Source organism: Marmota monax, unplaced genomic scaffold, assembly GCF_021218885.2.
Source record: "Marmota monax isolate L192 unplaced genomic scaffold, Marmota_monax_Labrador192_F-V1.1 WCK01_AAM20220418_F8-fsc00026, whole genome shotgun sequence".
Lineage (NCBI taxonomy): Eukaryota > Metazoa > Chordata > Mammalia > Rodentia > Sciuridae > Marmota > Marmota monax.
This window is the reverse complement of record NW_026693108.1, coordinates 18356861-18375738: the sequence shown is the minus strand read 5'-3', so window position 1 is coordinate 18375738 and position 18878 is coordinate 18356861. Positions and strand designations below refer to the sequence as shown.

At 34.2% G+C, this 18878-nt stretch overlaps 1 protein-coding gene across 3 annotated transcripts in view; it reads left to right on the top strand.

Moving 5' to 3' along the window:
* Nucleotides 1–18878, top strand: part of Gpc5 (glypican 5) — a 624390-nt gene that overhangs the window by 31083 nt on the left and 574429 nt on the right. For all 3 annotated transcript variants that reach the window (XM_046454999.2, XM_058582790.1, XM_058582791.1), the window contains exon 2: nucleotides 16324–16485. In XM_046454999.2, the coding sequence (XP_046310955.2) occupies nucleotides 16324–16485 (162 nt within the window). The remainder of the gene's footprint in view (nucleotides 1–16323; nucleotides 16486–18878) is intronic.

Below are 18878 nucleotides of genomic sequence, written 5' to 3'. Positions count from 1 at the left end.
GACTACAGATAATAGGTTCTATGTATTTCAAAACGCTAGAAAACAGAATTTTCAAGTTTTTACCATAAAGATAAGTTTTGGGGAGATAGACATGTTTAACTTGTTTTAAATATTACACAATACATACATCTATCAAAGCATCACATGGTATCCCATTAATATGTACAACTTTTATGTCAATATATTAGTCAAAATAACATTTTAAACTTAAAAAAATCAGCTATTTTTTATTTAAATGGGATGTGCAGTTATTAATCTGATATTAAAATAAAAGTCAAATATTTATTGATAGTTTTCCTTTTGCCAAATATTTGCTAAGATTTTAAATAAACATTTTTGTTAATTTTAATGTATTTAGACACAACAGCAGAGATTTCAAGAAATGTAACCAATTTTCAAATTGCAATTTGCATTTTTTTTCTGGATTTCAGTTTTTTTTTTTTTAGAGAGAGAGAGAGAGAGAGAGAGAGAATTTTTTAATATTTATTGTTTAGTTTTCAGTGGACACACATTTTTATTTTATTTTTATGTGGTGCTGAGGATTGAACCCAGTGCCCCGTGCATGCTAGCCCATGGATTTCAGCTTTTAGATTAGCAGTATTTGAGAAAGTTCAATAACTCTTATTATTCACACATTTCCTGGGTGAAATATATCAAGAAGTAGAAACTTTTCTTTTCTCCAAATTCAAAAAATTCAAAAGCAGTTTTTTGTTGTGGCTAATGCTAAGCTTTAAGTAGTTCTGAAATAACAAATGCTTATGTAAATATAAACCCCTTTAAAAATGGACATTTTTATTTGCCTTATCAATTTTGAATTTTGTTTTAGGAAAAAAAAGACTTTTAGGTAGAGTATATAGTTTTAAAAAATCTATTTAATTTATGAGCCTCTGTTTTAATGAAATTTATTTGTTTTTCAAGAAAACTCATGGACTAACAGAATAACTAGATTTTTATTTCTTGTTTGCAAACACTAATATGATGCTGCATAGAAGAGAAATATTATTTGGTCTTTGTGCTCAAGAAGCTGACTACTTGGAGGAAGGAAAGATATTTGGAATAAAATTATACTAAAATATTTTACATACTATTACAGTGGTCTTGGCAGCATTGAATGCGGACCCAAGTGGATGTGTGTGTGGGTTTGCTAATCCTAATGGAGGCCCTCAAGACAGAATGAGTGGAATATCAAAAGAGGAGAGAGTAGTTAGAAAGAAAGTGGAAACAGAGGTCAAGGGCATCCTTGCCTGAGGGAGAAGTAATTTAAAGTCATGGAAGTGATGGAACACCAATCTGTGTTCAGAAAATTCCAAGTAATTCAGCAGTACTGGAGTGGATGGTGTGAGAGGAAGCAAAGTGGGAGGCAAGGCAAAGGTCAGTGGCTCTCAAATGTTCATATGCCAGACAAGAACATAGCCACTCTTAGAAATAAAGGTCTTCTAAACGTCCAGATTCAACCAGTTTGGGACTGTTCATTTTCATGAAATGTCTGTATCAATGTCATTGTCTCAAGAAGCAGGAATGCAAGGAGGAGTTTTAAGCTGGGATATTTTTGTGTTACATTGTTCACTATGGCAACAATGTAAAAGATACGAAAGAGTGCAAGATTAGAGAAATGACATTATTAGGGAAACTAGGCCAAAGCTCTGCAACACAAGCCATGACATACAGTAGCTTAAATAATATTTAATTTAATTTTATTCTTTAAGGCAACAAAATAAACTTCCAAGTCACAATTCCATTTGAAACTTGAACAAGCATAAATATCTACTAAATTAAAGAGCAAATAGGACTTTAGATCCTTCTACCTCGATGCCTTCAAATATTTCTACATTTAAATCCATCTTCACTATGATCTCTTATTCTTAGTTATAAGAAGTCTTATTCTTTAGGAATTGAATAGCCCAAGGCTACAAGGATGGGTTCTACTGTAAGGAATATGTGGCCCCTAAGACTTTTTTAGAGTTGCTGTTAGATTGCCATGGGAAAGGAGAGGGATAGTGGGAAGAAGTGTCTAGCACAAATATTTTTAAAGGAGATACCCTGAAGTTTGTATCTTTTTGATTTGAATACATTCATGTGCCATACCTCAGGCCTAGGGGTACCCACTCTGGTAGCCAAGAGTGCTCTTGAGAGGAAAGGTGAGCACTAAGGCTTGTGCAGGTCTCAAACATGTGTTTGGAACTGTTTTGAGTAGAGAATTTCAGGATAATGACTTCTATGTATATAGTGGAAAAGAGGGGTTGGGCACATCCAGGAAGGCCTACAAATTTCTCACTGTATTAGGGAAGCACAGCTGGAGAGCCAGGTCAGAGGCCTCTTTTGTCTGGATCAAAGAAGCAGTACTGTCTATAAGAAGGTAGATAGAAGAAAGATGATGGAAGTAAATAAGCAGGAGGAAATAACCCAATGAGTGGAGGATGTAAAGTTATGGAGGTGAGATATTTTGTGTGTGTGTGTGTTTAATACTGGGGATTGAATTCATGGGTCCTTGACCACTGAGCCACATCCCCAACCCTATTTTGTTTATTTAGAGAAAGAGTTTCTCTGAGTTGCTTAGCACCTCACTTTTATTCTCCTGTCTCAGCCTACTGAGCTGCTGGGATTACAGGTGTGTGCTACGTGCCCAGCTGATGTTTAGTTTTATATGTCAACCACAGGATTTCCAGAGAGCTATTAAGGATTCTTTCTCAGTTTGTATTTGATAGTCTTTCTAGGAGAGATGCATTGGAATTGCTGGACTGAATAAATCAGATATACTTTCCAAGGTATGTGGGTATCACACAACTTGTTGCTGGCTCAGAACAAAAAGGCAGAAGACTGTTGAATTCTCTGTCTCTTAGCTGGACTGCAAGAGCTGAGACCTCACTGCTCTCCTCTTTGAACTGGGATTGATACATGTTTTCAGGGATTTGGACTCAGACTGAGATTTATACCACTAGCTTTCCTGGATCCCCATATGGCAGATCATAGGACTTCTTAGCCTCAATAATTACATGAGCTGATTGCTTATAATAAGTCTTATTCTAAGTGTTAATTGATGGATTAATGAATAAAGAAAATATGCCATATATGTGATATATCTTCTCTCTATATACCATTTACCACTATATATACAAACATAGACACACACCCTCATACACAGAATATTATTTAACATTAAAAAAGCAGGAAATCCTGTGACTTTTGACAGTATGGATGAATTTGGAGGATATTATTCCAAGTGCAATAAACCAGGAACAGAAAGACACTGCATGATTTCACTTCTCTATGGAATCTAAAAAAAAAAAAAGTTAACCTCACAGAAGCAGAGAAATAGGGAGATTCTGGTCAAAAGATATATGTTTCTAATATAAGATAAATAAGTTCTGGGGCTCTAAAATATGACATGTTGATTATAGTGAATAACACTGTATTTTTACTTGAAATTTGCTAAAAGAGTAGGTCTTAATTGTCATTTCCTCAGTTCCACCACACAATCATAACTAAGTATGGTTCTGTATACGTTAATTAATTTGATTATGGTAATCATTTCACAAGATATATGTATATCAAATAATCACATTGTATGCATTTAATATGTATACTTTTTGTCATTTGTACTTCATAAAGTTGAAAAAATCTTTTTCTATATGTAGAATCTAATGTGCAAACATTTGTTAGATATTTTTCTCTGGAGAATCTTGTCTATTAAAACAGGGGTTGAACTGAGGGTGCTGGATCTAACTTCCAGAGAAGTGACACACATTTTCCTGAGATCATAAGTAAAGATATGTTTAAATGTAGGGATATTTGAAGGCATGGAGGTAGAAGGATCTGAATTCATATTTGCTGTTTAATTTAGTAGATATTAATGCTTGCTCAAATTTCAAATGGAATTGTTGCTTCCAAGTTTATTGTTTTAAATTCTGTCCAACAATTTGGGTAGGAGAATGAAGCTGACAAAATTATTCGTGTTATGATAAAAAATCAAAACAAAGCAAACCTGATTCTTGGTAGGAATGTAGAAACTCTTTCCCCATTGTCAGTAAGTATCCCCAGGGACTCCAACGTGTGTTTTGTGTACCCACTAATTAGTTTGGATTTCCACTATACAGTGGTATAAGAATTGGCACTCTCTCATGAAGTAAGAAGTCAATTGCTCCTGTAGTGGTCCACTGGCCATTTTCTAGTCACTATCATCCACACTATACTATTTTTTGGTTTGAAACTGAACTACTCTTTCTTACACATGGATTTTGAGTTGGATTGACCCAACCTTGACCTTCTACTTAGCTTAAACCAATCAACATACATCATATTTTGGCCACAGTCATCATTCAGGTATGGGTTTTTAAAACTAGCCAGAGCCAATAACATGTGAAGTTTGCTGAGTCTTCTGAAAAATACATTATGTCTTTTTCTATTAGAACTACCTTCAATATATTCTCTCTACTCCTTCTTGGTGTAGACTGAATCACAGCAGCCATTTTGCTACTTGAGGCTAGAGTTTCTTGGTGTGCTCCCTATAAGGAAACTAAGGATGAGGCAAAGTCTACAGGAATCAAAATGAAGAGTCAGAGCAGCAGGTCTTCTGTGAAACTGTTGAAGCAGCTATATCAAAGATTGCTTAAAATTATAATTGTACTTTTAGAGTTCTGAATCAATTAAACCCTTATTTTTTTCAATTTGCATAGGATTTTTGTTTATTTTCATTCATAAACATCTGGATGACACAATTCCCTTTAAGGTTATTTGTGTTAAACAAACATGGTAATGGGAGTTCCCTACAGAAAAGCTGGTGAAGTGTCAGGATGCAGTTTATTTTTAATATATGATTTATTTCTTGGGACATGAAATATCCAGATAATTAGGATTGGGACAGTTTCAAGTATCAGTAACTATCTGCATTCCAAACCACTCTGCCTTCCTACACATAGGTTCTAGGTTTGGCTTATTTGACTGGGTTTTCCCTCTGCTATTTCAGAGTTCCTGAGAACCTTCTGTGTGATTGTTTTTTTAATCCCTCTTCTCCTAATACCTTCTTACTAGTGTTAGACAATTTCATTTCAATAAATTGAAGATAATTTTTTTAATCCCTCTTCCCTTAATACCCTCTTACTAGTGTTAGACAATTTCATTTCAATAAATTGAAGCTAATTTTGCCTATTTAGTGCAAAAATAATTTTTTTGTAAACCTTTAGGTGAGATCCAAAGTGTAGGAAATACTTGAGCCTCAGAAAAGGACTAAAACAGGAACTATGGGGAGCCTCGTCTAATGATTTCCTGTCTATTATTTTGGGCTTCTTTGTTTTGGTTTCTTTTTTGTTTTTGAGATTTCTTTGTCTCTATGGTGAAATAGCAGGGGTATTTCACTGTTAAATGATATATAAAACAGCTCTACTGCAAATAGATTAGATTTATGTTATAATTCTAAATTCCCAGGTGAAAGAATCCAATTGGTTCTGTTTGAATCATAGATCCAACTTTACTTCAACAAACAAATCAGAAATGTAAGGTTACTTGACACAAATGTGGCAGGGAAGTGTCTCCCCCAAGGAAGGGGTGTTGAAAGAACAGTTCTCAGAGGAAATGGGGCTTATTATGAGGTGGACTGATACCCAAGACATTATCTGTTGAAGTTAAGTAAGTTATTTTGGTTCGAGCTCCATTTATGGTTAAAATCTTCATCCCCCTTCCCACATCTAACCCTACTCCAGCAAGTCTTCAATCCATATGCATCAGTTAAAGTAAATATATGCATGAAAAACAAGAGATAACATTTAATTTAAAGTGCCAGTTCAAAGTCTCAGCTTTAGCCCTGCCTTGAGGAGCTCTGTCACATGGATATGGTTTCATTTGGAGAAATGGTGTGGGTTATTGAGGTAGCAGATTGTTGGATACTAAAGATAAGTGAATTGGTTAAAAAGCAATAGAAAAATTTCGTACCTCTTTTAAAATGTGTGGGATAAGATTGAAATTCATTTTTTCATCCCTTAAGTACAAGCTATTCTGCTGCTGCGTGTGTGTGTGTGTGTGTGTGTGTACCTTTTCTCCCCCAGAGTTTTAACTGTTAACTCCAAATTCATGACTTGAAGTTTGAGAAAGCATTTTGTTTAGCATACATTTTATGCTTCTAGACAGAGAACATATGCTTTCATATTAGAAATTCTTGCTATTAGTAATAAAAGAAAATATTTAAGTATGTCATTTTGTATGAACATTAATCGTCTGTTGCTGGAAAAACTCTGAGCACAGTATCTATTGAAGGATCAATGATGCCATTTATATATATGAAGGACAACATTATTATTCTATCTGTGAATATTGTGTTGACCTTATTTTTTTAATTTGTAGTGTGCTGAATGTTTTTATTGAATCTGAGACTATAAAAACTCATAGTTACTGAAATACCCAATATTCCTTTGAAATTATTTTCATTTTAATGAATAATATCAATGCATACATTTGTAGAATAATGCCTTAGTCTTTAAAACAAAAAGATGAATCTATAAATTATAGCGATACATTAAAATGAGTAATATTTGTAAAAATGTAAATACAGTAACCACAAACATTATTCCAAATGGTTTATTGAATCAGTTTTTGGTGTCTTCAGCAATATCTTCTTTCACACACACACACACACACACACACACAGCTTTTTCATTAATTTTGAGGCAAGGCACTGCCTTCTTAGATTTCTTAGGAAATTATGTGCAAGTTAGGAAAAAGAGGATGACTGATAATTTATTGAAACTCCTTTATGCCAGTTACTGTTTCAGTTACTTACAATATGCTTGGAAATAAAACAAAGATGGTCCTTATCCTGTTGGAACTTATAGATTTGGTTGAGAAATAGTATTGAGTAAGCACACATATGCAAATGTTCAAGAAAGCCAGACACAAGGTGATATTAGGGAATTTTGGGCAGCCCTTCTTATCAAGAGTGGCAAGTTAGAAAGAATGAATATTAAAATTGGAAGGGATGAGTGTTAAAATTGTTAAACAGGTTTTAGTACAACAGCTTTCAGTGAGGTGAGCTGACCTTTACATTATTCCTTGTAATGTATAGGATCCCAAATGCAATTGTGATGGTTTATGAAGCAGCTGTGCAGTTACAGTTAAGGAAACAACCAAAATGGTAGCCCAGATGCTTGCAGGTCTTTACAAATCTCAGACTTCTTGCATGTGTCTACTTCCCTAAACAATATTGATCTCCTTTTTAAAAACACTTACACAGGGCCTTGAAGTGTAGGAAACTGCACTTCTTTTCCTACCTCCATTCTTTTTCCTTCTACTTCATTGGCCACTCCTCAAGATCTTTTAAAAGATTCCTCCTCTTTTCTAATCCACATTGGCATCCTTAGGCTTTGTCTTGCCAGTGGTTTTTAACCATTGGTGATTATACCCAAGGGAGGCATTTAGAATGTATATTTTAATGATCACTCTCTGTGTTTGTGTGTGTTGCTAGTGGCCTTAAATCGGTGGTGTTCAGGATGTTGATAAACATCGTGAAAATTCTCTTGCCCCAAGTTACAGTAGTGTTGAAATTGAGAAACCCTCCAAAGTTCATTAACTAAACACTTTCTTAAGGTGATCTTATCAAAACCCTCAGTATTTAAACCATATATCTGATTCTTCATATGTGCAGGAATTTTATATTGTCTCTTGGATACTATGAGTGTAATATTATTGTGATTATGGAGTCTATAACATTCCTCCAAAGAGTGTTAATATGTTCCTCCTAGGAGAAATTTAACTGGTTTGTGCTCTAATTGCCAATTGTGCCTCTTAGGGCAACAACTACAATCTTTTTTTTTTTTAAATATTTTTTAGTTGTCAGTGGACCTTTATTGTGTCTATTTATATACAGTGCAGAGAATCGAACACAGTGCGTCACTAGGCAAGCTAGGCAATGCTAGGCAAACGCTCTACCACTGAGCCACAACCCTAGGCCAACAACAACTACAGTCTTTATCCATTTCCTTCACACTCATCAAAACCTTCATATGTGAGGTGTGGTCAACCAGAGATTTGGGTAAAGTTTACACAGAACTTGGGGTTTTCACTTTCTAGCAGCTGTGATTGCTCTGAGCTCAGTTTTGTGGTCTTCATTCCAGAAAGACTGTTAGTTGCTGTTAGAATTTTAGTAACTTTATATAGGGAGTGTCCTCAGGCCAAAGCCACAGAGATGAGAAACTAACCTTACTCTGACCCCTTAATTTGAATGTTGATTCCTCCACAGAATCTTTCCCCTTTAGTTCATTCTCTAGGGTTTTGATGGTTTTGTGCAGAGTTAATGGCTTTTAGCTTAATATAGCACAGCCTTACTATGTGTGGAACCCTTCCTGTTTCTTGGCCAAATAAAGTTTGTTTCCACTTCAGGATGGGGATCTTGAGCAGCATTCAAAGGCTGTTATCTGTCCCTCCATTTAGTATAAAGTCTCTTTAAAGTTCTGGAAAACTATAAAAGAAAATGGAATGGTTTGACCTGCTATTACTCTGGGCAATGCTATTATTGTATTGGGTAGATTTCTCTATATTGCAGATGATAGGAGAATCTATGATTGATCTAGTCTTCACTCAGAGCTGGAAAATGATTATGGTATTGGCAAGGCTTTCATTCTTGCATCTTTAAATTCAGTTCTTACAGAACAGTGAGAACTATGTTCTCCTAGGTATCTCAGCAAATACCTCTTTGAATTTATTTTTTGTGACTGGCTGTTTCTCACATAGTCATTATGCTGATAGGATAGGACACAATGCTTTAGCCAATAAACTATCTTTTATGTGGAATCAGTCTCATCTAAATTACATGTATGTGAGTGAGAAAGAAACCTTTAAAGGAAATTCCAGGAGTCGAAATTGGCTCTCTCTCACCAGATTCAATGCCACTTAATAATTCTGTGCTAGACTTGAGTATTTTTTATTTTACATGGAAAAAAGAAGAGAAAGGGATGGAGAGATAAGTAGTATATCAAGAGTCATGCAAGACAAAAAGTTCCAGAGATCTATTGTACAGATCTCTGTACAGCAATAGTATAACACACTTAGATATTTGTTAAGAGGATAAGTCTCCCATTATATTTTTGATTATAATAAAAAAGAGAAAGTATAAAATATTCTTTTAAAATGGACAACATATTAAACTATTTTGAGAAAGACAAAGAAATATTTATAAAATTCAATACAGTGGTTACTTAAAAGTGGAAGACAATTTTCTCATTGGGATGGGACTCGTGAAGGGACTCTGTCACAGTTCAACTTCTTGACTTTGGTGGTAGATACAAGGGTGTTTAACTTATAATAACTTACTAAGCCAAACGTGTTTTGTGTGGTTTCTTGTGTCTGTACTTTATTTTATAATAAAAATGTTTTAAAATAAAACTCTTCTTGATACATCTTTTGAGAATCTAAGCCACTTGGCTTTCAGTTTCTCAGTTCATATATTGCTGGTTGAATATTTATGGTGACGCAAAAAAAAAATGTTCCTTAGTACGTTATGTTTCCTCCAAATTGGCAACTGGATTCAAAGACTGGATTAGATTCAGGTTTGTTCCTTTGGCAAGACATTAGTTGGTATTTGGCAAGATTGTGAGAGGCACTTAATTTCTGATTGTCTCTTTCTTTTTTTTTGTCTCTGATTTTGGCAGCAATTGCTGGTTAATGTCTATATCTACTAATTCATTTGGGCTTAATAAATAGGGTATTCTAATTTTGTTATTTCTCTTTCATTTATTATAAAGTGAGGCTTCCCTAATTTACTATTTGTACTTATGGGTACAGTTTATATCTGAAAGATGGAATAAGTATTTGCTTCTTTGTTTACTAGTTTCTAGCATAACTGATCTCTCTTTCATCTTTTGAAGGTGATAAACTTATTTTTTAAAATAAAATTTTAAAATTAAATGTAAGTATTTACATTTAATCACATGGGTTGTTTCCATTTCATTGAAATTATTATTGAAGCTCAAATTGTCCCATATTGACCATTGACCACCTTTGAAGTTGGCTTCTGTTATGAACTAAATTGTGTTATCTTAAAGTTCATTTGTTAAAGCTCTTTGTGTGTGTGTGTGTGTGTGTGTGTGTGTGTGTGATACTGGGGATTTAATCCAGGGGTGCTCTACAACTGAGCTTCACCCCCAGTCATTTTTAATTTTTATTTTGAGATAGGGTCTCATTAAATTGCCAAGGCTGGCCTTGAACTTGTGATCCTTCTGTCTCAGCCTATTGAGTCTCTCAGATTATATGAGTGTGTCACCATGCTGGACTCATCTGTTAAAGCTCTGACCCCCAAAGTGAATGTATTTGGAGATAGGGACTTTAAGGGAATAATTATGGTTAAGTGAAATTATTAAGATAGGACCCTAATCCAATGTGATTATTGTCCTTATGAAAAACAGAAGGGACACCAGAAGTGCTTCATGTGATAGACACAGAGAGAAGATAGCTCATCAGCAAGCCAGATAGAGACTGACTCTTCAGCTGGTACCTTAATCTTGGACCTCAGCCTCCAAGACTGAGAAAATAAGTTTCTTTGGCTTAAACCACAAGTTTGTGGTATTTTGTTATGGTAAACCTGGTGGACTAATGCAATTCCTTAGTTATTTTGATTTGAGTCTAGTAGTTATCTGAAAACTTCTTGGCTGTCTGGTGGGTAAGATGTTTTAGTATCTGTCATCTCATGAACTTCCTGCTTCTGTTCTAAAATGAACCATGTCTTTAAGGAGCCCTGATTTCTTTTTGAAGAGAAAAAATATTACAAGACCGTTACAAGGCACAAGGGATGTCCTTTGCTATTTGCTTAGTCATTTTTTTCTAGGCCTTTTTAATGAAGCTAGGAAACATAAACTTTTCAATGATAAAATTTTTTCATGACTTACATTGATACTTTCAAGTTTAAGATTACAGAGTTTCTCCCAATGGCTTAATGATATCTGTCTCTCTTTCACACTAAAAATTCTAATTTGCAAGGATATAGTATAGAAGTAGAGAAAAGAACTTGAGTATTTCACAGCTACTTGTTTTATTTTATATTAAACTTGTAACTGTTTCAGAATAACCTAAAATACAGCTTTTAGTATTTATCCTGTTTTCTTCTTAAGGGACTTATGTTATTTGTACCTCTGTTCAATATTAGTTGTAATTGTCTTTCAAATCCTTTTGTTCTTTTTGATTTTTCAGAATTCTTATTTTTCCTCTTGAGGCATTACCCTTGTGTGATAGACTCTTTTGTTCCTTCTAGTTGAGTCTTCATTTAGAATTTTTTTTTCATCTTTAATTCTTTTCTGAATACCATCACCTCCTATCTGATTTTTCCAATTCTGATTTATGTAGTTCTTTCATGTCTTGTGTTGTTATCTTTTGGTTTGTTTTGAATAGTGTAGCTAAGTTTCTATCTGATGTTTTTTGTTGTATGTCTTTCAATGGCATGTTTTCTTTCTGTGTAGGGATGTTATTCTATTCTTCTCTTTTTTATTATGACTCTGTGTGAGATTTGACCCCAATATTTGTTGTTGTTTGTTTTATGTGAAGTTAGTTTTTCTGAACATTTCAGTTGAGACGTGCTTCAGAATAGCTGTTCTAACTTGACTGGATTTCCTCTTCTGATGTTTTCATTTGGCATTCAAAAACATGGTTGCTTGTTTCCTGGCATTTCCTGCATTTGTTTCCCTTTCTGCTTTGGTCTAGACCTTCTTTTTCTATGTCTGTTTATTCCCTGCTCTGTTGAATTCTGTTTCCACTTCTAGAAGTTTCTCTTCTGTGAAGGGTCTGTCTTGGAAGGGAGACTTGTTGCCCCTTGTTCACTTATTTGTTTCTCTTATTGATCCATCACACACATTCAATAATTGAGAGGGCAGAATTCTTCCAGCCCCACTGCTATTCCCAAATCAGTCTGTTCTGCCTTCCTGTGAATTCTATTCAATACTTTGGGTTTCTCTTGTTCTCAAGTCCTTCAGACATTCCTTCATTGCTTCCTTCTTTTCCCTCTTGTCCAAATACTGATACTGTGAAGATATTGTAGCTATTGCTGGTCTGTTCCATTCTCTTTGTATTTTGAAGTTTTGGGGGTATATTGATATCATGTTAACTAGTTTGTAGTAGTTGTTGTGGATTTGTTTTGTACTGTCTGGTTTTATATGAGGATTTGGAGATAGTGAAAACCATGCTGCCCTTGCCGCCGTCTTTTCAGAATGCCTCCCTGTTAAAATGTTTCTACTTTAGCATACTAAACACACCAGCAGGTAGATGGCTTCAGGTTTCTTATGCTGGAGAACAGAAAGGAGTAGCTATTAAACAATACTGCTGCTTCTAGGTAAGAAATCCAGAAAGCACCAATGATTTTGGTTGAAGGCTTCTGACTGGAGGAACACTATTTTATTTTGTTTTTAGTATTTCTTGCAAAGTTTGATTTTATTGTTCAGAAACTTGACAGCTGCCCTAGAGCGTGGGTACTCTCACTGTTTCATATCATCCTGAAATTATGCAATGTTTCTTAAAGCCAAGCTTTGAAATCTTTTTTAAAATATCTCTTATTGCCATGTGGTATGTTATGGGTTAATTCTAGCTTTGCTTTCTTATGATGCCTGTTTTACTTACAACAGGAAAACTGTAGTCTGGGCTTTTTTTTTTTTTTTTTTTAATCAACAAGCATCTTATGTCCTTTGTGCTTATTCTAGAAACAAGTAAGACATGGTCCTTTCCCTGAGGATCTTGTTTAGTCCATCTTGTCTGTCTCTTGGACTGATACAGGAAGGAACAAAGGGAACTGGAATCTTTTTTACCAACTCTTTTCCTTCTACTGGCACCCCAATTCTAAGTTATTTAAGCATATCTTGTAGGTGATATTAATGAAAAATATCGTGCCTAATAGGTAAGTATTGTGCCTAGTTATGGTGCTATAGTTCTGATTTGGTTTGGAATTTAATTTTATCTTGTCACTACAAATTTCTAAGATTTTAAATGAAAGTCTGAATTAATCAGTGCACACTCTCATCAACTTGAGGAATGTACTTTGGCTAAGTGGTCTAAATTGCTATGTTTGCTTACTCAGAGTTGCTGAGGCATAATGGTTTTTCTCCTACATGATATTTAGGATAACAGTAGAGGCAATTTGTTGCATCTTTCTAATGTATTTTCTACCACTTAAATTTGGGCAAAGAAGCAAATGGCAAGTCTATAGCTTTGTATTTTAGTCTGTTTTATTTTGATAAATCTCCTTGGATAATTCCTAACCTAAAATTTATTTTCTTGCAACTTACTAAACAGATGCCTTCTTTCAGAACAGGAATAGGAGATGGCTAGTTATGTCTATAAACAATCCATTTATAAATTTAAGACTTTCTTTCCTCTAGTGGAATAATGGTGAAGAACATAGTTCTTCTGAGTTAGTTTGCCTGCTTCCCAAATACCAGCTCTACCATTTTGTAATCTGGACAGTTTTCATTTTTCCTTTTCTTTATCCATTTCTTTTCTTTTGCAGTATTGAAGATTGAACCCAGGTCCTTTTGCATGCTAGGCAAGCACTCTACCATTGAGCTACATTGTACCCAACCCTGACACTGGATAGCCTCTTTATGTGTTCATCTCCTCATGTGTAAATGTGGCAGTAATATCATAGTGATGATTAAATTAGATAATACATGTGCATTATTGTGTGTTTAGCATGTATTAGGCAATGTTCTGTGCAACTGGAATATAAAAGCAAGCAAAATGGTTCCCTGATTGGAACTTAAAGTATTGGTGAGGGAACAAATTAATTAGAAGCACCTGAAAGCATATAAAAGTACAAAGATGACATGTGCAGTGGAGAGATATGTGGCCCTAATGTCATGTTATCTGGACTTGTGTTAACTGGGAGTTTACAGAAAGTTTCTCTAGGGAAGACAGAGTGGGGATCTTAAGAAAAATGGATAGTAATGAACTAGGTAATGGTAGGTGTTTGGTGCATGTGTGGGTGAACATAGCTGGACAAGAGTGCCCCAGATAGAAGAAAGTATTGGGGAATGACTCTGTGGCATCGTGAATATGAGGAACTGAAATGGGCCTGCTTGTGAAAGGAAGAGTACTGAGGCCTCTGTTTCTGGACAGGGAGTGGGAAGAAGGGTCACATCTCAGGGGTCCTTTATAGACCATGTTTTTGAATATAATCTAGCCAAACAGTGTTAGATATTTGACCTCAATAGGCATATTTACAGTGAGAGATTATTATTGTTATTATTATTTTAAAATCCCCTAGTAGTTATTCCCACACTAAATAGATTTGTACACCTCAATATTTATTCATTTGGTTCTTTTCCCCAGTCTCTATTGTTGCTCTTCTCTGAATGCTAATTCCTCAGTCCTTCCATTTAGGAATAAAACTGAGAAGATAGCTTTGTTTCTTTCAATCAATTTTACTATTTGAAATAGAATTAGCTTTTGTATAACTTTAGGTAAGATAAATGAAAAACAATTGCCAACATGTTACCTACTGTGACACTTATAAATATTTTATGCTTCTTAGCCTTTGTAAAATGCTCAAATGCTGTCAGTTGTTGTCTATCTTCAACAAACCAAAGCTGAAATTATTAGAAATGTTGGTGTCTTATGTTGGCAGGAAGCTCAGAGTGATTTCAAATGTTTTGATCTTATCCAGAACCAACTTTTGGAAATGTAAAACCTGAGGCTGACTGTGTGAAGAAATAGGAAGAGCTTGAACAGTGTGAAGGCTGTCACATGTATGCATTTGTGTGCGTGCACAGGCATATTTTACTGATCTAAAATCAGTCTATGCAGAGCTAATGTGGGAGCTATGAGACTCCCCAGACAACAAGGGCCACAGCACTCTTCCTGTTCTGAAATTAGGGAATAACTGTTTCAGGGCTTGTAAGTAAACTTGTCACGAGCATTAGAAAACAACTTGTAGGCTTGGGATGCCTGCACATTGTGGTGTTCCATTAGGGGTTGGTTCCCTTTTCAGAGGCTAACTGTCCCCTGTGTCATACCTTTTCCTGTTTGTCTTCTACCACATGTGCTGTGTATTCAGGTGCTTTCTTAGCATCTCTATCCAGGATGAGAATTGTTCATCATGTTAGAAAATTATTTTTTAAGTACAAGTCTTCTGTATGTGTAATGACTTTACATTTAATATAACATTCATCCTCACTGGGTTTTCTATGTATGATTATACAACCAAAAAGTGATTTAATGGTAGGAATTGCCTCTAGACAGATATATAGTGAGTAGAGTCTTGGATCTTGGATTTGGGCCCACAGGGGATTTCAATCTACTGTCATTTTATTGCAGAGGATATTTATTCCTCAAGAAGCACAAGCATCATGGGAGTTGAGAAATCAGATGATGTTCTTTGACCTTTATTTGATGCACAAAATTTGATTTCACTTCTTCATGAAGAAAACCATTTTAGCCTGTATGATTTTCTACTACATATTTAGTTTAAATAAGTTTGGCCAAATTGATAAAATAAGCAAAAATTAACTCTTTCTGATCTATTGCTTATGTAGTAGTTAATTTGCCACATATTGGTAGACATAATTAATATTAGATCAAGAATTTGAATTATTGAGCAAAGAGTTAGTGGTTTGGAATTTTTTTCATGGTTGTATTAATGGATGATAGAGAATTTTTCTTACAGTAAGTAGTTTTGGTAAATCAATTCCTCACATAGAATATTAACCACTTCCCCAAGGACTTAAAAATAGCATACTACAGGGATACAGCCATATCAGTGTTTATAGCAGCACAATTCACAATAGCTACATTGTGGAACCAACCCAGATACCCTTCAGTAGATGAATGGATAGGGAAACTTTGGCATATATACACAATGGAACATTACTCAGCATTAAAAGAGAATAAAATCATGGCATTTTCAGGTAAATGGATGGAGTTGAAAAATATCACCCTCAATGAAGTAAGCCAATCCTGAAAAAACAAAGGCCTGATATAAGGATGCTGACTCATAATGGCAATGGTGGGGGGAGCATGGGAGGAATGGAGGAAATTTAGATAGGGCACAGGGGAGGGAGGGGAAGGGAGGGGGCAAGGGGGTAAGAATGATGGTGGAATGAGTTAGATATCATTACCCTAAGTACATGTATAAGACACGAATGGTGTGAAAATACTTTGTGTACAACCAGTGTCTTGAAAAATTGTGCTCTGGATGTGTAATATGAAATGAATTGCATTCTGCCATCATGTATAACAAATTACAATAACTGAATAATTTAATAAAAATATGAACCCCTTGTATGTAGGACTTATAATGCATGACATATAACATGTAATATTTTTTTAATGGATAGATGATCATTCTGGAAAATCTTATATATGTTTCAGGACCTGATCTTCAGGTTTGCATATCTAAAAAGCCAACATGTTGCACAAGGAAGATGGAGGAGAGATACCAAATTGCAGCTCGCCAAGATCTGCAGCAGGTGCTTCAAGCATCCACCTCTACATTAAAGCTGCTAATATCTCGAAATGCAGCTGCTTTTCAAGGTAAATGTGTTTGAGCTTTGGAACTAAGGACCAGTTCTGTGTAATTTGCCTATTTCAGTGATAATGGTAAATGTGACTAGGTATATTTCCTTATATTTGCATACTATTTTGGCATAAAGTGAAGTTTTATCTTTTTCTAACCTTTATAATTTGTTTTGGAGGTTATCTTGGGCATATTTTTGAGTTGGACTAGAGAAACAGTTATATTACTAAAGTTGTCGTTATACACATGCCTAAATTTATAGGGTTCTTTTGGGTTCTCCAGTATTCTGACCCATGGTTTTACTTAAGTGTGAACATACATAATTATTAAGTTTCATGAAAAATGTCTACAGCATAAAATCTCATTGCTTTTATCTGGGTAGTTATAGGTAAATTTTTAAAAATATGATTTGAAGAAATATTTGTCTGAGTTTTCCCCTGTACCTTCATGTGTTTTTTTTTAAAAAAATTTTAGTTGTTATTTTATTTATTTGTATGTGGTGCTGAGAATCGAACCCAGTGCCTCATGAATGCTAGGCAAGCACTCTATCACTAAGTTACAACCCCATTCCCTTATGTGGTTTTCATGAGAGTATCAGTTCAGTTATATCAAAGTGCAGGCAGGTAGGCCTGGTAAATAATCAACTGGGGAATATTAATTGGATGTTTAAGGGTCAGCTAAGACCACAACTCAGCTATATTTCAAACAATATGTTCAGAAATAAAATTAATGAGTTATAAAATTAAGGAGCAAAATGAAAAATACATGATATTTTTCTTATTTTAGTCATCTCTTCCATAAAATTTCTTATTGCTACAATAAAATAGCTTAATTTATTTTTCCCTTTTATAAAGCATTAGCTACTCTGTATATGACTAGAATGAATATATCTATATTACATTGCTTTTCAAACAAATTTATTGCTTTTGTTCAACATAGGATATAACTTCTGTTAATATTCTTTTTTAATAAGTATATTAATGTCAATGTATTTAAATAATTTGCTTTGTTTGCACACATAGCTGATTAATTTTTAAAGCCATACTTACTAAATAAAATAAATACAACAAATCAGAATAAAATTTAAGTTGAGTTAAATGTAGTACATGATGAATTGATGATATTTTTATATAAATGTTAAAATGTTAGATTTTAAGATGCTATTAATTTTACATTGTGTTAAGATGGCTTAGAATGTGATTTTATTCTGACATGGGATTTATTCATATGAAATTGTTGAAGAAAAAATTTTTGATATACATTTTAGACCAAGAAATGTGGTTTGAACTGGTTGAATTAGAAGGTTGCAGCTACCCACTGGAAGTGATATGATTATTTCTCATGAAAATGATAGTGTGTACAATACAGAAGATGCATTTTAGAGGTAAATGGGCAGTGAATAGAAAAACCTGAGCCAAACAGAGGGTTAGTGGTTGTCAAACAGATGCTGGTAAAGGTAAGCCAGACTCAGTGAAGAAGACTTCAAACACAGATGTTAAGTTTGAGTTATTGAATTTTTTAAACTGGGAAGCTTTCTTATGATTTATCATCTTTTAATGTCAAAACTACATTTCTCCAAATAAGAAGATGCCTGAAGATCATGATGAATTTAGTCAGTTTTTTTGAATAGCAGTATTTGTAGGTAAGAGCAAGTGTTACAGTTACTAACAGGCCCTCAGTGTAGCTGAACATTTCTGCTGCCTTCAAAGACACAGACACAGACTTTTCACATATTCTTAGATAAATTGATAAAGATGGAGCATATTCAATTCAAAAGATTGGAAAACCTGGAATATTTAGATTTTAAGATGAATTGAAGCTACTGAAAGCTTTTGGTGATATTGCTAAAAATTGGTAACTATTTAAGTAACAGAAATGCATATTAGGGTATGAGATTGTCTTTAACTACCAGAGGGCCAGGTAATTTTATGTAGCCTTTTGTTATTTTATGTTTAATAAATTGCACCTCTGCATTTAATAGGTTGATTTTTGCTGTTTATTTAAAACTTAATTATAAAAGTAAAAAGGTAGAAACATTCTTAAATATGATTTGTTCTAAAAAATTGTCATTTTTCTCTTTTCTTGGAATGTCAAATTTTATTTAAGAAGCATGAATAGGCAAGACAAATTTAGAAGAAATTTGCCCAAAGGCCAACTTTACTAGAATAAATTATTGTTCAAGAATATCAGACTTTAATTTAGAATAAAATAAATAGCTTTAGGCGTATTTTCATGAAAACAAGCATAAGTATATATATGCTAAAAGCAATATGAGAGATCTTATTTGCTGTATCATAACTGAGCAGATTAGCATAATTTTTCAATAAGTAAAATGCTGTCTATCTAGTTTCTATACAATCAAAAGAGCTGAAAAATTTTCAGGTCTTTATTTTCACAAGAAAAAAAAAGT